This window comes from Ciconia boyciana, chromosome 1 (genome assembly GCF_034638445.1).
Source record: "Ciconia boyciana chromosome 1, ASM3463844v1, whole genome shotgun sequence".
Classification (NCBI taxonomy): domain Eukaryota; kingdom Metazoa; phylum Chordata; class Aves; order Ciconiiformes; family Ciconiidae; genus Ciconia; species Ciconia boyciana.
This window is the reverse complement of record NC_132934.1, coordinates 97,863,230-97,882,640: the sequence shown is the minus strand read 5'-3', so window position 1 is coordinate 97,882,640 and position 19,411 is coordinate 97,863,230. Positions and strand designations below refer to the sequence as shown.

Here is a 19,411-nt window from a genome sequence, read left to right as displayed (position 1 = left end):
AGGGACTATGTAAGATGTTGAAACTGAGCTTCCTATCCCAGCACAGACTGCAGAAACTGCTCTGCTGTTACAGCTGCTCAGGCAGCTCTTGTCTATGGCTGTGCAGGGAAATTTGTCTGCTAGTTGTTTTAATCTACTACCTTTCAAGAGCTCCAAACACCAAGATTAGATTTTTAATAAGTTCTAGGTAAAATGTCTGTAGTGAATGGCACAGGCTTACTTGTAGGCATTATAAATGAGGACATTCTATAGCACAGATACTAAAAGAAAAAAAAAAAAGTTGGGGGGAAAATCTTAAATCACAGCAGTAGAATATGGAGGGAAAAAAAAGGCTTACAAGGCTACTCTGTCTTTGCGCTTCCTCTGTCCAGGCAAGTTATGCCACACAAGATATTCTCTGGAGCTTTGGGTACAGTGAATGATCCAAGTAATGGATAATTCAAGATGGATCTCCCATCATTTCTTCTGAGACATAATTCAATAGCATAAGAGAGCTGCTGTAAAATATGGTTGTTTTTCAGGCAGCAATGATGGCTGAGGAGCTTAAAAAGGAGCAGGATACTAGTGCTCACTTGGAGAGAATGAAGAAGAACATGGAGCAAACCATTAAAGACCTCCAGAAGCGATTGGATGAAGCAGAACAAATAGCCCTGAAAGGTGGCAAGAAGCAGATCCAGAAACTGGAATCCAGGGTAAGTTTGTGATCCAATTTCAGACCACTGTCTCCTGCTTACTGAACTGGGACCAGGTAGGTGCCCCAGGGCTGCCTGATAAGTTCATAGAGGCCAATAAGGTACAGTATGAACACTTTCCCTGTTTCACAAAATGCAAGTAAGCAGTTCTTGGAGGCATGCTTCCCCTTTATCATCCAGCTACAATGAGCTGTTGTAGCACAGCAGATGACCACGCCCTTGATTAAAAAAATAATTTAAAAAGCCCCAACATCTAAACCCAGGAAAAGCCTCTACAATACGTACTTCAGTTAAACTTTTTTGGCCTTTGCATATGTCTGCACCTTTGCTGATGCAGTTTAAATACGTTTATGAAAAGCAAAATGGAAAGGTGACATTTTGATCTGTTACCGAAATTCTACTCTATGGAGATGCTGAGAAAATGAGCATTTGTTGAACTGTGAACCAAATTATCTGTTGTTTTATATACGTAGCATAAATGGCAAGGGTTTTTCCTTTTTTGCAGGTTCGTGAGCTGGAGAATGAACTTGAGACTGAACTCCGTCGCAATTCAGATGCCCAAAAAGGAGCCCGCAAGTTTGAGAGGCGCATAAAAGAGCTGACTTACCAGGTACACTGAGGACTGTAGTAACCACTAGGTCCCTGGAAAGAAATGTGTTCTCCCAGTGTCATAAGTTGCCTCAGTGTTTCAGTGAAGGATGAAGGACGAAGGACAGCATTACCCAGAGCTTTCTGATGGTAGGAAGCTTTAGGGATAGGAGGAACATCTCCCTAGGGTTACCATCATCTTGCTTGACTCATCGTGACTAATGTTAGAAAGCCTCTACTGCTGGGATTTGGACAGTTTTAGCACAGTATTAATATGCAGCAGGCTTAAATGACTATTCACACTGCAAGAGAAGAAAGGGCTCAGCTGTGGTGATGTTGAGAAAAAGAGCCAGAAGGATTCAGTTGACTCTAACACATCACTCAGTGTAGAGTTGCCTAGTCCCAGGGCTCTGCCACCTATTGCTGAGCAGCAATGTCTAGTTGTGAGCCTCCCACAGGTTTGCTAGCAGCTGCTGTTGCTGCTTGCCTTTCAAAAAAGGTCTTCAGCACAGAGCACTGATCTTTTTGCTTTCAACAGCATTCGTAAGAAGATAATCCATCTTTTTAGGAGATGGATCCTAAAAATCTGCTTTAGGAGATTATTTAGCCTCTTACCTGTTATTTTATTCTGACTTTTGTATGCAGAGGCTGAAGGTTGTTTTCTTAGAATACAGTGCTCCGGCACAGGCAGACAGAATTAACTGGTCCTTCTGCTTATGGACTGTGACAGCTTAAACCTGGCTCCTTTTACTGGAAATGCCTCCAAACAAGATTTTTAAATATGGAAAGTACATGCATTTTAAGCCCACCCATAGGTCTGTTTCACTAAATAATGACACACCCTATAATGACAAGAGTGCTCCTCATCCCTGAGCAAGGAACTCTGTGTGTGTTTGTGCATACTTCTGAAAGTGTATGCACATATATATGTATGTGTATATGTATATATATTTACATATATATAAAAATGGGGAGGGTACTCTCTTTTAGTCCTCAGCCTCCAGGCTTACATACATCTTCAATCAACCTATAGAAATTTTCCTCCTCTATACATAGGGTGATCACAATATGGCTTGTTTGTATTTTGAACTATGTGTTTTTAAAATTATACATATGGCAGCCATACCTATTTCATTGTGGGAGACGCTTTAGGCCCTTTTACACTGTCAACCCAATTAATGGTGTTTTGATGCAGTCAGAAGAAGATAAGAAGAATCTGGCCAGGATGCAGGATCTGATTGACAAGCTACAATTAAAAGTGAAGAGCTACAAGCACCAAGCAGAGGAAGCTGTAAGTAACTATTTGGGCCTTCTTACCTTTGAGAAATTTATTGTCCTAAACCCACAATCTTTAATCCATAGAAGCTTTTAGTACAAATACACATTTTGTGTGTGTATTAATATTTGTATTTATATTCATATAAACCCTGTATGTGTGAATGTATTTATAATATATATAAAATAAAATATGTAGCATATGTGTTGATTATATTTAAGAAAAGGTATTCAATTTTGTCTTAAGATTGCAGTATAATTTGCAAGGGAAAAGGGGAGAAGGGAAGGAACAGGAAAGATTTTTTTTCCTCCTAGTCCCTCAGGAGGCATGTTGAGAACCTCCCAGTTCACTTTACATGGAGAGTGCCACTGGAAACATCAACTCTGTAAAACAACAATCTCAGTTCTCCAGGAGGCAAGTGGTTCCCATACAGCTGTTACCTAGTCATGCTGAGCACTTTCCGTCCTGCTTGAAACAGAAAGCTTTGTTTCATGTGGACAGGAGGAAATCACCTGCACCATTTTCTCTCACCAGGAAGCTCAAGCCAACCTGTACCTTTCAAAGTACAGAAAACAGCAACATGATCTGGATGATGCCGAAGAACGGGCTGAAATAGCTGAATCTCAAGTTAATAAACTGAGGAGCAAGTCAAGAGATATTGGCATGAAAAAGGTATGGTTATACCATATGGGGTAAATGTGACTGTTTAATACACAGTAGTGGATGCTATGTATGCAGGAAGATCTGTTACATCTCTTAAAATAGCATGAACTAGAATAAATTCTTGTTTACTTCATTTTTTAGTTTCAGCCTACCCTTTGTTTTAACATTAAGGTAAGCCTTTAGGACAGCAATCTGATGCTTAGGCAAAATGAATTCTCTCTCCTCTTGATGTTGTCATTTAACCTCTGTGCTCAGCAGCCAGAAGTTTCCAGAAATGGTGATTTTGGGGGTTTTTTTGCAAGGGATATTAAAAAGCTCTATCTTTTTCTCCCTCTGATGATGTAGATTTCTATGTATGTATACAGCCTGGGGATTACTGCACTAGCAGATTGCCAGATATTTAAACGTTGCTCTTTCAATGAACTTGTATTGATTTGAAGAGCTGGATGGAAAGAAAATATTAGTGATTGGTCACTTAGGTGCTAGGAAGTAACTAGTAATTAGAAATATATTTGTGATGTTTTGAGCAGAATGGTAGTAGAATAATATTGATGAAACTAAAAGGTGCCCAAGAACTTGGTCTGGAACTGAAAGCAAACCTTTGCTTATCTATGCTTGCCTTGGTTGCCTATGTGGCAACCAGGGCAAGTAAGAGTGGGGTTGTTACTTGTAGGAATGATAGAAAGAGGAGCTGGGTCATTGCTTTATCTATTTCATTTGCAAGTGAAACAAACTGCCATGCTTAATGATGTCATGTAAGTTTCATGGGAGTGACAGCTCCTGACTCAAGAAAGAGGAAAAAAAAACACTTTCTGTACAATTTGGGTATTTTTATCACACTTGATCCCAATGCTTTCCTTCTCTCTTCTGTAGTCACCATTCTGTGGGACAAAACACTCCAATTTCTGCTTTTATATTGGACTAATAAAGTCACCTTTGACTGATATAAATTAATGTAGCTCCATGGTCTAGAGCAAAGCTACATTAAAACTGCATGAAGATCTGGTCTCTCACACATTTACGTATGATGGAAGCAGTACTGTAACAGAAGCTCAAAAGAAGTTTTGCAGCTTTTAAGAGGAAAAAATTTCCGCATACTTTTTATTTAAATTATTCCAGCCCTACCAAAAAAAAAAAAGAAAACTCATGTAAGTTCACAAAGTCATGGCATCACACAGACATTGAAATAGGTAAACCATTAGAGTAATTTGTTTTTTTAAATACTGTTAAGAGTGCTGTTTATTCCCTGTATCTTACTAGTACCCTCTTTCTGCCTCAAATACGCAAAAGTCATAGAAAAATGGGGGCCTGTTTTTATTAGTCAGATGTTAGTTTGCCAACACCAGTTCCAGCTCTGGCTTATAGCAGAGTATTGCGCTGTCAAAAGATGAGCTCAACAGTACACGCAGAGGTGTCATCTCCACAAAAAGGGACTTGTGGCAGTAACGGCAGTAGCTGCCAGGAAACAAGTTCAGGCAGCGAGTGCTGTCCCAAAAGTCATGACACACATCCTTTGCGGAGAGAAAGGCACTGGAGAGACTACTTTAATCATGTAGCATTAGAAATACCTTCTCTACTGCTACTAGTACCCACGTTCCTGGAAACTCTGGGAAGCATGTGTGATTGAGAAAGAACAACCCCATCTATTGAAAGAGGGTTGTATAGAAGTCATCTGCTATCAAAGGGACATATACTCTAGCATGAGGACAAGAAACCTGTATTGTTAGCTGAAGTAAGACAGCAAAGGTTGGCTAGATTGGTGCTAGTCTATTTCAGATAAAAACTGGTAATACCAGGGAGCAGAAGCATCAGTGAAGAGAAGCTTTTGTCATTTACTTGTGAACTTACTCTAAAACCCCCTCAACACTTCCATTTTTAACAGTTGTATACTATCTCAATTGCATTTCAGGTTCATGAAGAGGAATAAGTACAGTCCAAGCTGACAGATCTGAGAAGATGCTTGATATAATCAGGCACAACTGAAAGCAGATGTAGAAAAAAGCAAGTGCTTACAGAAATAAACATCAAGTGAAAATCTAAAGAGACTGTATAGTGTATTCCATTCATTTCTTTGTGTTTCTATTTTGCCAAGCCCCAGGGATCAATAAAAGATTACATCTTGCCAACAGCCCACTTCATTATGTTGGAACAAATCCTAATTGGCAGATCTCTGGCAAAATCAAAACCAAGGGCAAAACCAGTCATGCTTCACAGCCTCAGGTATTTCATGCGCAGATTGTTAAAGCAGCACAGATTAAACCTGTGCAGGGGGACAGCCCTTAAAGCTGGGATAACCCAGCTTCCATCTGTCCTGCCAGTCAGAGTCTGTATGAGTTTTGTAGGAGAGCAGAATGTAAGCTTTTTCATATGAACAGTCAGTTTAGAAGCTTCCACTTCTACTAGGCAAAGGACTTTTGTTCGCCAGATGCAGGAAAGACATAGGAGATGCTGTGGAGGGACATGTCCCATCAGGACTGCCTGTGGCTCAGAAATAGGGTGTTCTCTTAGATCTTTTCCACTTTTAAACAAGGAAGTTGTCTTTGCTTGAAATTAAAATACTAAATGAAGTGCAAAACTGTAAGCCATCTCTTTCCCTCATACTGAAAAAAAAAAAATATCCCTCAAAACTGAATCTTCTTCTGTAGAAACTTTTTCATAGTCCCTTTAGGATATCCAAGTTCCAATTTTTCATGCTGACTCCTCACATACAAGTGTCAATTGACTGACTTTTTTTCTCTAATATCAGTTCAGTTGTTTTGTTACTGTTGCCCAGATAATCACATTTCCGTGTGGCTCAGTGTAACTCAATAGGGAAGGTGAAGGAACTCTTTGTTCTTTTCAGAAGCAAACTCAGCAGCATCTGTGTGTGCAGAGCGGGATTTTCTTCTGGTATGTGAAGGTGCTCATATGATTCCTTTTCTTCTGCATTTCTAGTCAAAACGAAAATGTTTGTAAGAACTACTGATGTGTAAAATTAATCCTCTAGTGGGAACATAACAAGACATACTCACTATAAAGCTAAGTCAGTATTTTCCATTTTAACATTAGCCAAGTAAAATAAACATCCACATAACAGTGCAGAAACATTCCTATTTCTTCCATCTAGTTCTCCATCAATGTAACTGGAGCTGAGTTAACCTGTAAACTGTTCCACTTCCTGTGATTATGATATGTTAAAGGTCTCAACAGGTCCCAAGATAAATGAATCTTGCTTAAATTCTTTAAATTTAACAGCTGCATCTCAAAAGTATTCATCAACTCTAAAGCATGTTAGCATTAAAATTGACTAATAAGAAGCATACAAGTGAATCTCTAAGCAAGAGAAAAACGAAAAAAGACTGAGACTCAATCATTTTAGAGTTGTCTTTCTGGTGTGTTCTTGTCGAACCTCATGGTAACCATCGTAAAACGTCTCCTGAAGCTTACCAAATTCAGGCTGTGACAAAATCTTAAGGCCCAGGGAGTTTGAAGGTATATCTCTCCATGGATAGGGCTGTACTGTCAGACACAGAAAGATGTTCCCTAAAGACTAAGAGCTAAAGTTTGTTTTTTTAAGGAAACTTCCTCTGCATTTGTGGTGAGGAGAGAGAATACTATGAGACAGAGCCAGCCTATTACAAATGCACAAGAATAAAATGCATCCACTTGAAGATGCTGTACTCTAGTTAATAGGACAGATGTGTAGACAGATGAGATCAGGGACCATATGGTTATAACAGTCTCCTAAACAAAGCAAGTAGTATAACTTTTCACACTGAAGTTTTGGTGAGTTTTGACATTGGATATAATTGAAATAGTAATTTGAGCCCTAATGAAGACTAGGTATGTGCATTGTTTGAGTGACTCCATGTTTTGGTTGGGGTTTTTTTTGGTCTTAAACACAAGTGAGAGAAAATTAACCAGTGTGATTGTTTTTAAAGCAAGTTATCAGAAAGTTTTTGTGAAGGGTAACCAACTCTTTCATCTTTTTATAGACCACAGGAGAGCATCTTGTCAAGGGAAGATCATGTTAACATTTTACAAACAAAATACTATTTCATAGATGTACCAAAGAGGGCCTTCCGGACATAGAAAATAGTAAGAATGAGGACAATTTATTTATGCTGAGACTTATCATCCTACATTTTCAGTCTTTTCTGTATGCTTTAACCCATGAAAATCAAATTTATGTTTTGGTCAAACATTCAAGGTCTTGATTTAAGCATAATAGTACCTTTAAAAATAAATCCCCTAATGATTGTACATACCTTCAACCAGACCCAGAAACAGACTCCGGCTACCAGGAGCACCGGTGCAGCGATCACTCCTACAATTTTCCCAGCATTACCTGAATTTTCTTTAAAAACACAAATTCCAAAAAGTTTAACAGAAGTGCTTTATATCGCAAATTAATGTTAATTATTGTTCAATAAGGATATCACAGCTATGATTTTTCTCTTATTTATAACCTAAAAGTTATGATTTAGGGCGAATGTCTCAGTTTCTTTTTAATGTTACTAATGCAACAATGTTCAAGTTACTTGACTCATATGATAAGACTTCCAAGTGATACTTTAATGACTTAAGTGTGAATAGCTGAAAGCAGATTCTTTTACTTAATTGTGCTGATACAAAATTCCACATGTGCTCATGTAATGTGATTTGATGACTTCCTAATACAAGTCCATTTAAAAACAATCAGCTGCCCAGTATGGTAAACACTGCCTCCAGGCTCAGTGCTCAGTCCCACTAACAGTACTGCTGATTTCCAGTAGAACAACTTGGTAAGCGTTATCCAGCTTGGACCATAGGTTTCATGATTTCTGTTGTGAAATCTTTGCAACTTTCATCTAAAACATTTCCCAACTTCATGATGCAACCATGCAATGCAGGTGGGCACAAGAAGCAGTAGATCCTCAGGTGGGTGGTAACAATGGATTCCACAGGAGATAAGAGCCTGTCTAGCAGAGGTTGATCCTGCACAATACCAAGCGTCTCATTACGCCAGCCAATTTCAACAACATGAGAACACTCAGGCCCAGAGGACTCATTCCTTTAAGTACGGTTCTTCTACTTTAGGCTTCCTTTCCACTGCTGCATCTCATCCAAAGAATTTGAAAAATTCTACACTCCTCTGGAAACTCCCTATGGAAGTCTAGCAAACAGTTCAAAAATGAAAACTGCCAAAACAGAGCATTTAATCTAGTCACCGCCTTTAGCTTGGCTCTGTCCCCACATGCAGGCCTATACTTACATCTTGTCAGTTCCTTTGGTAGAGCAGCTTTAAGCTGTGACCTTGCTTCACATAGGAGAAGGCCTCCAAAATGATTATAAAATTCATCTCACTTTTTCCCTTAAAAGTCTCCTTCCCAGTGCCACTTGGAAATCTTTCTGACAGTTAAGCAACTGCTGTGCTATGACCACTATCCAACATACTGATCTAGCTCGTTCCCTTATGCCCTACTTGTCTCTATCTGCTTATCTGCTTTCAGCCTGTGCTGCCACAAAGATGCTAACCTCTCTGGTAAGTGGATACTCTCTCTTTGTATCACCTATGGCTATTGCAAGATCCATCTGCAGAGAGCAGCTAGAGAAAGGCAGTTGTAGAGGATGATCCAGATCATATTTGGACTGAACAGGTGCATGTGTCTGTCTCCAGTAAATGTACAGGGAGACTGATGGACTTGTGCACCTAAGTTAGGAGCATCAGTTAAGTCTGTAACTCCTTGGAGGTTTTCAATGCTCTCAACTTCAGAGGCACAATATTAGGTTTACAGGATAAGGAAGATCATGCTGGAATTTGAGCTGCAAGGAAGCATGTTAATCTGACTTAATCATTTTCTTTAATCTAACTCCCCGCCTTCAGATAGCATACAGCCACTGCCATTTAAAACACACCCTACATCAAGTCTTCAGACTGAAACTAAGCTGTCATGGGGGAGGGGGGGAAAGGAAGACAAAAATATGTAGTTATTATCACTTATTCTAGCCCCTTTTCTGCTATGTTGCCTCTATTTTTCATGTCCTACTAGCTTGTTTCAAGTTCTCTTCTTTCTTAAAAAAATACAAATAAGCTGCCCTATATTAGTTCTCAGTCTTTTAGGTGATTGTATTTAATTGCATAAAATGCCTATGTGCTACTGTTTGAATGTTGTTTTTTTTTCTCCTCCCTTTAGACTGAGGTTTAAGGAGGCTGCATCCCAAACAGCATACTATTTTTGAACAAGTCTGTAACTTGTTTGCACTATAATTTTAGAAAACTGGAGTAATTTTTTTTTAACCTTTGGTAAGAGTTTTCAATAGATAGAAAAGTTAATCAGTAAGTCTCCTTGAAACTGGAGACAATGAAATAACTGTAACTAAGACTTCACAGTTGGAAATTTACTACAGTTCATAAAAATGCAGGCATGAATATAAACATATATCCCCAGGTGTAAAAAAGGCCTGCTGTGTAGAATTAAAGCTTTGAAAATAACAACTGTCTACTCTCCTCAACAAGGTTTCTTCTGCAGGCACATTTATACCACATCTTTGGGCCTCCCTTCATCTCCCTGCTACCTTTAAAGACTGTATTTGCTACTAGCAGAGCATTTAGGACATGATTCTGAGAGTTGCTCTGAGGGCAGTTGGTGGCAACAGAGGGCAGCCACCGATTTTGAGACCTTTGCCACAACAAGCTGCTAATTGAAAAAAAGAAACTTCAAGTCGTTAAATAAATACATCTTAGGTAACCTTTTTTTCCTGGGACAACAATAATAAAATATCTCTTCTACCCATGTATACTTATTACACAAGATGATTTTTTCTCAATGTATTACAGATTTCTGATTGACCCTTTGGCTCTGCATTCCCCTCACTGGTCCCCGTCCTCCGAAATGGAAAGAGCAGCAACTTACCAACTTGCAAAGTTCTCACAGTAAGTTTTGTGCAGTGAGGTGTTGAAATATTACACAGATATTCTCCACTGTCATTTGCAGTAAGATCACGCAAAATCAGTGAAAAGTCATTTTGATTAATCTGGACTCGAGGCTGGTAAGAGTGAGATGTACCATTGAAGGAGGCCAGGACTGAGATCACTGCATTTCTGTTTAATGTCCAGACAACACTGAAACCTTCAGTGTTTGCAGTGTTATTGCTGTATTCACAAGGAATTGCAATGCTACTTCCTTCCACGTTAGACAGTTGGTCTGAAAGAGATAATTGAAGAACCCTCTGCATGTTTTTTAAAATACTGTGAAGGTTATTTAGACATTTTTCTGATTTTTTTCTGAAGTCTGATACTACTGTGGACAACATAAAAACATATTTCACTATTTTGATACCATATTCAAACATCACAGTATGCTTCTAGAAGCATCTGAAGATTTTAAAAGCAAATATATCTTACATTAAAAAAAATACATCTAATTGGTATTAGCTATACTTATGAAAATTGTTTTCATTTGCCTATTTCTCCTCTAATTGGGGGGCTCATTAATAAAAGTGATTTAGCCTCGTCTAAGTTACTGTGTGAAGCAGCAAGAAATTCCACATGTTGGGAGCAGAGAGAAAATGCAACTAATCAGATACCTGCACATTTAAAGCAAAAGGGTAAAACTGTTACACCATAATTTAATTAAAAGAATAAAAAGATTGTATTTAGTTAGAAATAACTTTCAGCTATGGTGGACTTACATACTTTACCTGTCTGTGTGGAACACTTACAATTAATGAATAGCTTTTAAAAAAAGGAAAGGGAAGGAAAGAGCAGGTAAGTGGAACTAATAGCTAATGTATAAAATACTAATATAAGACAAATTAATATCATAGCAAAACTATCAATTTGACAGCAGGGATTTGCTGCAAAGGAAGGAAAAAGAGGAGGCTGTGGTGGCTGGCAGTCTGCTGGAGAGGAAACTAATACGTTATTTTGACATGGTATAGCCATACTTGGTTTCTGTTCATGGGGCTGAATGAACGGAGGCATGGGGCTGAAAACTATGAGGCTGAAAACAAAACTGTACCCCACACTGCTATTATATAAGGAAAAGGAAAGCAGTGTATTTTCTAAATGTTCCAGTGAGAGGATAGACAGATGCAAACAAAAGTGTAACGAAATTTACCTTTTTCTCTTGTGGATCAGAAGGATAAATTAAAAAAATAGACACTTATAGTGCACTTGCTACCTACTATGATGCCATACTTGAACCCTTCCATATTCTAAGCTATTGTATGTAAATTAGAAACTGCAATCTTGTTCATGAAGCACATGCAGTGGATTAGGAACTGAAAGTGTCTGGGTACACTTCAGGGGAAAATCAGGGCAATGGAAGCAGCCATGCACATCTCACAAGGGAATTGCTCTTGCTTTGCTCTTGATCCAATTAAAAAATATTTCCTAAGAAACAGGAGAGGTTGAAAAGTACCAGTTATTTACTTGAACTGAATTTCCAGTGAAATTCAGGAGGAGGACAAAATGGAGGGTTGGAATTTCATAGCCCTGTTTTTCCTTAACTAACAAAATGAGTCACTCAATGCTCATTTGAGTGACTCAAAGCTTTTGAGTCAACTCAAAGCTCAAAAGCTTGCTCAAATGCAAGCTTGCTGCTCTCTACTCCCATGCACCCCCCAGCACTCAACCTGGGCACTTAAGAATGAAGTTGAAGAGAAGCACAATGAAAGCATCAAATGGTACTGAAAATACTCTCGCAAAAGATGGGGAATGGACTAAGGAGCATCCGCATCTAGAGCAGCAGACAAACTTTCCCCTCCCTCATATAACCCACAGGTTCACTAAGGTTTCCATGTATTTTACCTGAGTTCATTATTTTCTTGATAGAGTGTAAAGTTTGATTATTATGCACCTCTTGAAACATGAAACTGATACGGAAAAAATGTTCAGAGTAAAGCTAACTTACAGAAGTGTGAGCTACCCCCTCTTATCCCTACTTCTTGGACATATGCTGCCCTGTAACAGATGAGTTTCAAAGAGGAAGGCACATCCTTTTGCACCATCCCATATCCATGTTGCCCCACTGCAGAAAATAGTGTATTTAATTTGGCTCTGAAACCAGCTGTGACATGCAGTAACAATGCAGGAAGAGACTTCCATTCATTCCTACCTTGCATCTTCCATTCAGCAGCCCACTCTTCATGAGGGAGATGAATATGACAGTAGTAAGGATCAGCTGTGTTTATAATGTTCTGGTCACTTCTAAGAGAATAGAGAACTCCGTCTTTGGTTTCCTGCCGATCTGTTTCTTGGATGGATGTATTGCCTTGTACCCAAGATATATGTGGTACTGGATAAGTGAGAAAGGCATAGCACTTCAGCATCCTTTCTGTGTCTGTCTTTTGGTATTCCAGTGCATAATAAGAGGAAACTGTAGATTTAAAAAAAAAAAAATTAAAAATCAATCCTACTACTTTCAAAATACTTTTTAACTTGAAGTGATTGGTCTTTTGAAATAACACTGGGGAGAATAAACATAACAGAGAACAAAATTTAATCTGTGTTTGATTTCAGAAGAAAGCATAGCATTACTTACTGTCAATGCTAGGGTCTGTACTGTTCTGAGGAGCCACATAATGTTTTAAAACTCAAGTATACTACCTAGTTACCCTTTAGAAATCATGGTGCAGCAGGTTATAAGAACAAGTGCTGCACTGAAATTTTTCAACTCATGTTACAATGTTTCACCAGAGAAAAAATGAATTGCCTGATAATACCATCAGGCCCAAAAGGCGCTCTGTTGGGTTGGAGGATTTTGATTCCATGTGAGAAATAACATGAGAAAATCTGTTGGTGTAATCTCATTTCCACTGGTGCAATCCTACTGACCTCTTACGCGCAGTGTGACTTCCACTTCTGTTTTAGTTTGCTTTGTTCCCACGTAGCAATGGTAAGAGCCCTCATCAGTCACGGTCAAGTGACTAAGTTTCAAGGAAGCATTTCCACTAGGAATGTTCTCATGGAAAAGGTGTGTTCTATGTCTGTAATCCGGGTCTTGTCTTTCCAGCTGATCACTCTGGTAGTAGTAGCTGTGCACAGTTTTGTCCCCTTTTTTCCAGTAAATTACTTCATCCTCCCCAGCTGGGAAAGCACAAGGTAGGATGCAATCCTTGGAAAACAGCCCCGTTACTGTTTCCTGTTCTGTAAAACCTAAAGCCCGTAAGTACAAATGAATAACTTAAATCTAGTTTACAAGCATATTTCTGCCCCTCCTTATCCCTGTCCCTGGCAGCACATTCCTACCGAGCATGCCAACGGCTCTTTCATGGCTTTTCTGTAGCATGAGTCTCTGGCACAGCAAGGGTCTTCATTCAGTTTAATATTATACTGTAGAACTCTGCTCTTTGAATTTATAATCAGTTTAAGTAGATATGTATCTTAGCACAAGGATAAGTAGATATGTATCAGGACAGAGTGGATACTGTCCTGGTTTCAGCTGAGATAGTTAATTTTCTTCCTAGTAGCTAATACAGTGCTGTGATTTGAGTTTAGTATGGGAATAACACTGATAACACACTGATGTTTTAGTTGTTGCTAAGTAATGTTTATACTAGTCAAGGACTTTTCAGCTCTGCCAGGTGCACAAGAAGCTGGGAGGGGACACAGCTGGGACAGCTGACCCCAACTGACCAAAGGGATATCCCAGACCATATGGTGTCATGCTCAGCATATACAGCTGGGGGAAGGAGGAGGAAAGAGGGACGTTCGGAGTGATGGTGTTTGTCTTCCCAAGTAACCATTAGGCTTAATGGAGCCCTGCTTTCCTGGAGATGGCTGAACACCTGCCTGCCCATGGGAAGTAGTGAATGAATTCCGTGCTTTGCTTGCATGTGCAGCTTTTGCTGTGCTTTGCTTGCGTGTGCAGCTTTTGCTTTCCCTATTAAACTGTCTTTATCTCAACCCACAAGTTTTCTCACTTTTACCCTTCTGATTCTCTCCCCCATCCCACCAGGGGGGAGTGAGCGAGCGGCTGGGTGGGGCTTAGTTGCTGGCTGGGGTTAAACCATGACACCTGAGTAAGCACCTACATATTCAAATCAGCACACCACCACCTTAGCTTCAAATGCATTTCCTAAAGCACCACCTTCAATCTCAAAACATTTTGAATTGCAGCTTGCTACTTGTTCAAATGTTCGTAGTGCCATGTTGCAATGACCCGGGTTACCAATAACCTCACATAGTGCCAAGCAGTTGTACCATCACAGAAAAAAAGGACATGATGGTGCAACCAACACAAAGGACAGAACTTCTTGAAACATCTTTACCACCACAGATAGTGTCAGGGAGCTCTGTCCCAGCCCCAAGAGGTAATTAAGGTGTGGATTCCTCCAAATTAATTCACACAAGTGGTAGCATCTGATTGCTGTTAACATTTAATTTAGGCCTTGCTGGCATAAAAGAACAATTTTAAATTCATCTTTTAAAAAACTGACTGCATTAACTCAGCATCATCACATGGACCTTCTTGGCAAGGTCAGACAACCTGTTAGGCTGGTAGCAAGTGTCCTGCTGCAGCTGTCTTCTCGGAAATTTTGATGCCCTCTCCAGCTCAGCCAGCAGGGGAATCCACATGACTTTTCCGCAGCCATCTCAGGGCAAAGTCAACCAACATACTTCAACCCATTTTCAGTACAAACTGACAACTACTGCCTGCTGAGCACAATGCACTCCACCAGCCGAGCCATGGGGCAGAAACGTGGGCAGGTAACAGTTCAGGTGCTCAATGTGCTTGATGACCATGGCCATCCATGCAGCCATCTTCCAGTCATCTTTTGCTTTAGGAGTGTTTTACATTACCCCAAATCGATTATTTACCATTAATAAACAGTGTTTGAATTAATTTGCCCTATTAAAAATGAGTAATAATTGTCATCTCTAATATTTTTCATAAACAATGGAGCTAAAACCTACCCCAAAGTGTAGCACCTATGTGACATAAACAGATGAGAAGAGATGATATTTTCTGTCCCTTCATGTCTTCTTTGGTTCATAGTAGACTCATGTCAAACTGACAACAAAAGAAAGGGAGAAAATGTTTACCTGTTTAAATGCAGGTAAAAGACATACCCTAGTTATATAATCTCCTTTGTATCATGTTTTTTGTTTGCAACAGTCTTGGCCCAGATTTTTGGCCTTAAGGTCATTATGTAATACTGTACATTTCATAATGATTAAGGCCCTCTCATTACTATGTAATCCTTTGCAGATTGATACTTTCTGTTTATTTTTAATAAATAGAAAGTGTTTACCCTCAGTGTTCTTACAGGGCTAGGGAACATTATTCTTCATCATTCATGAAGAGGACACCAAGGAAAAATGGAGACATACAATTTCTAAAAGGATATAAGACGTCCCTTGTCAAGCCAGATTTTTCTGCTTCCTGAAATATATTCCTGATTACTGCAACATTTGGCTTTCTGAGGTGGGAAGTTTGCCTGCATTTGCAAATATTGCAAATATAAAGAACTTTTCACACCTTGCTCTTCACCAGATCAAAAGGGCATCAGCTGAACTTCCAAAAATGTGCGTATGGACATCTAGGGTAGGAATGCAAAGGAGGAAGAGGTTCTCCCATCGTATCTTCTGGTTTGTCAGTTACATGACAATGAACTGGAAGCTCTTGTGCACAACAAAAAAAGAATAATCTTATTGTAACTGATAGACCACACTCTTCCTCCACTCAGGGACACTATTCTAAAATACAGCGTACCGCAATGGATAAGTTACCTCATGAATCAAATAATAGCTTGAAAGGAGTCTAAAGAGCTTCCCCCAGTCCTTTTCCTCTCCCCAAAGGACAGCTATAGGTACCATTCCTGACTTACACAGGGCACACATTTAGCCAAGCTTGCTAGCCAGTTCTTTTAATACTAATGAACAATTTTGATTGGTGTGTGTCACTGTATTTGTAGTAGATGTGTATTTTACATCCCAAGGATTTTTGCATGTCATTTATTTTGTAAAGCGAGTGTGATTATTTTATGTATTCTCGCTTTTCTATTAGGGAAAAAACCCAACAGAGGGCCACCAAAATATTAAACCTGAGACAGAGATGATGCAAGAGTAAAATAAGCACTTATGATATATATTTTTGTTCCATGTTAGCAGCAATTGCGAGTATCTGCCTTCTTTTCCTCCTTGCATTGGCAAGTGGCATACATCATGTTTTATTGGAATTTTTTTTGCTCATTTGGTCATTTGTCCATCATTTCCAACTTGATTAATACAATATACTGTGCTTGATGTTTGAATTTCGGAAACTGCAATCAATGCTAAATTTCCCTTAGTGAGTGATCTGCCACATTTAATAGACAGCCTGTGCAGTTTGCCAGTGACGCTCCGAGAGTAACATGGTTCCAACAGTACCTCTGTGATGCCTTCGGGGGCTGCATCAAGGAGTGAAGCCTGGACAGCACAGGCTGCGTCGCATCTTCTAGCTGTACTCCAGAATGCCGTACTGAAATACAGAAATATAACTGGTTATCTGAAAATTTTCATGTTCAGCACAAATCTTAGCTTTGGATCTTCCCACCGTAGTGCGTTGAGAAAAATGTTTGTTGGTCTGTAGAAAAACCTGAGGAGTGCAGGCTCTGGCCTGTCTTCTTTTCAGCAGGTCTGGGGTCTTACAGACATAAAGTACACGTATGCTGATAGTTAAGAGTCACACTGCAAAGTACCGAATAAACATGCTTTTCCTGTTTGTTACAGACCTAAATGGCACAACCAAGAAATCATGCCCTAAGGCTTTGTAGTGCAATACTAGTATGAAATTATTTATACAGACAGCGTACAACAAGACTTAAGGTCACTATAGTCATGTCAGTTACTAATGCTCTAGTTTTCAGGAGTCTTATTTCATACAGAACCACCACAGGCTCAACTGGGCAGCAGCTCAGCCAGGGTTTCTGAGAGCAAGGCAAGGCACTAAAAAGCATCTTTCAAGACATACAGCAAAGCCAAACACTGAACAGCTCAGACAGTGGTAGGGGCAACACTGGACTTGCTTTGGCCGCTACAGGAAATGAACATCAGTCAGCACATGCTTTCTTTTTCTTTTATTAGTCAGTGACCAAACCACATGTCCTACCTCCTGCATCACCTTTGAGCTTTGCATTCCATCTGAACCCTGATCAGAGCACTCCCCTAGCATACAGGCATCAGGATCCATCTCTGCTCAGTGAACTGTCCTCGGTGACCCACTTTGAGAGCAGCCATGCATATTGTAATATTCTCCTAATCCTGTCAAAGATTTATTTATTCCTTAGTAAAAAGGATTCTGATTAATTCCTTTCCAAGATAACTTAACAACAGCACATTTCAAGTACATGCACACTTATGAGGACTGGAAATGCCTGAGGATTTCAAGTTTTACCAAAAGTAAACAAGAAAAACAAATGTGTAAAGTTCTAAAAAAGCCATGTTAATCACATACTGCTAAAATCTCATACTAGCCACAATTATATTAGCTTTCCAGAATCTCCCCACTGAAACTTCAGGAGGCATTTTCTGTAGCAGAAAAATAAAAATTAATTCTCTGCCTCCCCCCAATGAAACCCTTACAACTTAAATGCTAACTCCAATAACTTCAGTTGTTGAGAAACACTCCCATAGGAAGAAGGATCCCCCATTCTAAACATCCAAAGTTGTCTTAGGAAGTAGACCAGAAGTACTGCGTTTTACCTCAGTATACACATATCATATTCCCCACCTCCCCCACCCCATACACTTATAACACCATAGAGCTGTTATAAGAATGTCAGGGGGTTTTTACCTCTTCTGATTTCACAAGTAGCCAAAAAATTCAGAGTCTTGCTGTTTCAGGTGTTTCTTGCAGGCAGGGTTTATTATATATATAAAAAAATAAAACCAATATACAGCTCTCCCAAAGCTGTAGAACTTTGGCTCTTCTCTGCTCCTTTCACGGCCACACCTGCAAATACCAGAGCTCAAGTATTTAACATGCAAGTTCATTCCTGTCCCACAAATGAAAGCAGTTGCTTCTGTAGTGTGAACCACATTTCTATACATGTGAAGCTTCCAGACCTTTTCCATTCACTTCTCCCTCTTTGGGCTTAAAAAGCTTTTTCTCTTAACCATTTCTTTCACCTGGCTTTGTTGAACAAACTCGTTAATGATAACTCCTGCAAGCTGTAACTGAGTAACAGAAGAAATCAGTTATCGTCAGAAACGTGATTTCCACAGCAGTGGTGACGTCGCTTGGGGATTGTGTTCAGGCATTACAAGAGCAAGAGCACTGCAGATGCAGTAGAGACCGGCAATTCTCTTACTAAGGAACCTGATGCAGGGAGCAAGGTAAATTCTGTACAGGTACAGGACAAAAAGAACATAAGAAACAAGTTATCATGACACTCTTCTCAGAAAGCTGGTAATCTGAAACATGAACAGTAAATGCCTTGGGCTGTCTGCAGGGTTAGGTAATTATTTTCTAACAATATTTCACTAGTGCTTAATTTTCTCTGGACAATTCAAGCCTTGTATGTGCTATTTGGTTTCCAGTAGAAGAAACTGTCAGAACGACTCAAGTATTTTAGGGAAGAGGGAAGAAAACCAAACAAAATGTAGGAAGACGTGAAAGGAAGCGGTGTCTGTCCTCCAAGATCCCAGCTGGTGTTAGCAGTACACAGGTGAGGCGTATCTCCTGCATTCCTGGGAACACCAGCCTTCCCACCCGCTCTCCCCCCCACCTACCCGCAGCAGTTCCAGTTGGCAACTGCAGCAGATCTCCAGCTACAACTCCTCTGCTCGCAAGACTTACGTTTCCAGCTGTGAACTACCACACTTCAGCCCATGAGCTTTGCTATCAGCAGGTATAGTTGCTGCCTCGTCTCAGCCTGCATGGTGTAACACGCTCACAGCTTAGTATTAAATCGGGTAAACGTTTAACTGAGGAGCCAACACGGAAGCCCTGTGATTACCCACGCGAGCCCAAGGCTGAGCCACCTGTCAGGCATGGAAGAGCAGCAAAGCTTTACGAAATACACCCCCTGCGTATTGAAGGATGACTGCAGGTCGGGCCCCACACCGTGGGGCTTTATTTACTGCAAGCAGTGTGAGAGGAGACACCCTGCCGGCCCGCGCCCGACCCCTGGAGCAAAACAATCACGTCATCTCCCCCCCCACCGCAGCCTGCCGTCTCCATGGTTACTGAGCGGAAGTGACGAGAACCGATGGAGCGGTGATTGGATGTTGACCCGGCATGCC

At 40.0% G+C, this 19,411-nt stretch overlaps 2 protein-coding genes across 7 annotated transcripts in view; one reads left to right on the top strand and one right to left on the bottom strand.

The window, feature by feature from the left end:
- The window catches only part of MYH15 (myosin heavy chain 15), a 50,106-nt gene extending 44,855 nt beyond the window's left edge, over positions 1-5,251 (top strand). For both annotated transcript variants that reach the window (XM_072884635.1, XM_072884643.1), the window contains exons 39-43: positions 522-692; positions 1,198-1,302; positions 2,476-2,571; positions 3,091-3,228; positions 5,129-5,251. In XM_072884635.1, coding sequence (XP_072740736.1) covers positions 522-692; positions 1,198-1,302; positions 2,476-2,571; positions 3,091-3,228; positions 5,129-5,146 — 528 coding nt within the window. In that variant the 3' untranslated portion in view covers positions 5,147-5,251. The remainder of the gene's footprint in view (positions 1-521; positions 693-1,197; positions 1,303-2,475; positions 2,572-3,090; positions 3,229-5,128) is intronic.
- On the bottom strand, positions 4,223-19,288 carry HHLA2 (HHLA2 member of B7 family). 5 transcript variants are annotated; one of them, XM_072884721.1, is made up of 11 exons: positions 18,966-19,288; positions 18,296-18,343; positions 17,961-18,119; positions 17,277-17,428; positions 16,556-16,646; positions 15,101-15,197; positions 13,019-13,339; positions 12,300-12,560; positions 10,095-10,385; positions 7,467-7,555; positions 4,223-6,149 (listed from the first exon to the last, which is right to left on the bottom strand). In XM_072884721.1, exons 6-11 carry the CDS (start codon positions 15,162-15,164, stop codon positions 6,123-6,125), a joined length of 1,053 nt encoding a protein of 350 aa, XP_072740822.1. In that variant the 5' UTR covers positions 15,165-15,197; positions 16,556-16,646; positions 17,277-17,428; positions 17,961-18,119; positions 18,296-18,343; positions 18,966-19,288; the 3' UTR covers positions 4,223-6,122. The 5 variants fall into 5 exon arrangements, with proteins under 5 accessions (XP_072740822.1, XP_072740805.1, XP_072740830.1 ...); XM_072884704.1 differs by lacking the exon at positions 18,296-18,343 and having other exon boundaries at positions 18,899-19,288; XM_072884729.1 differs by lacking the exon at positions 18,296-18,343 and having other exon boundaries at positions 17,289-17,428; positions 18,899-19,288.
- Positions 19,289-19,411: the final 123 nt, after the last annotated feature.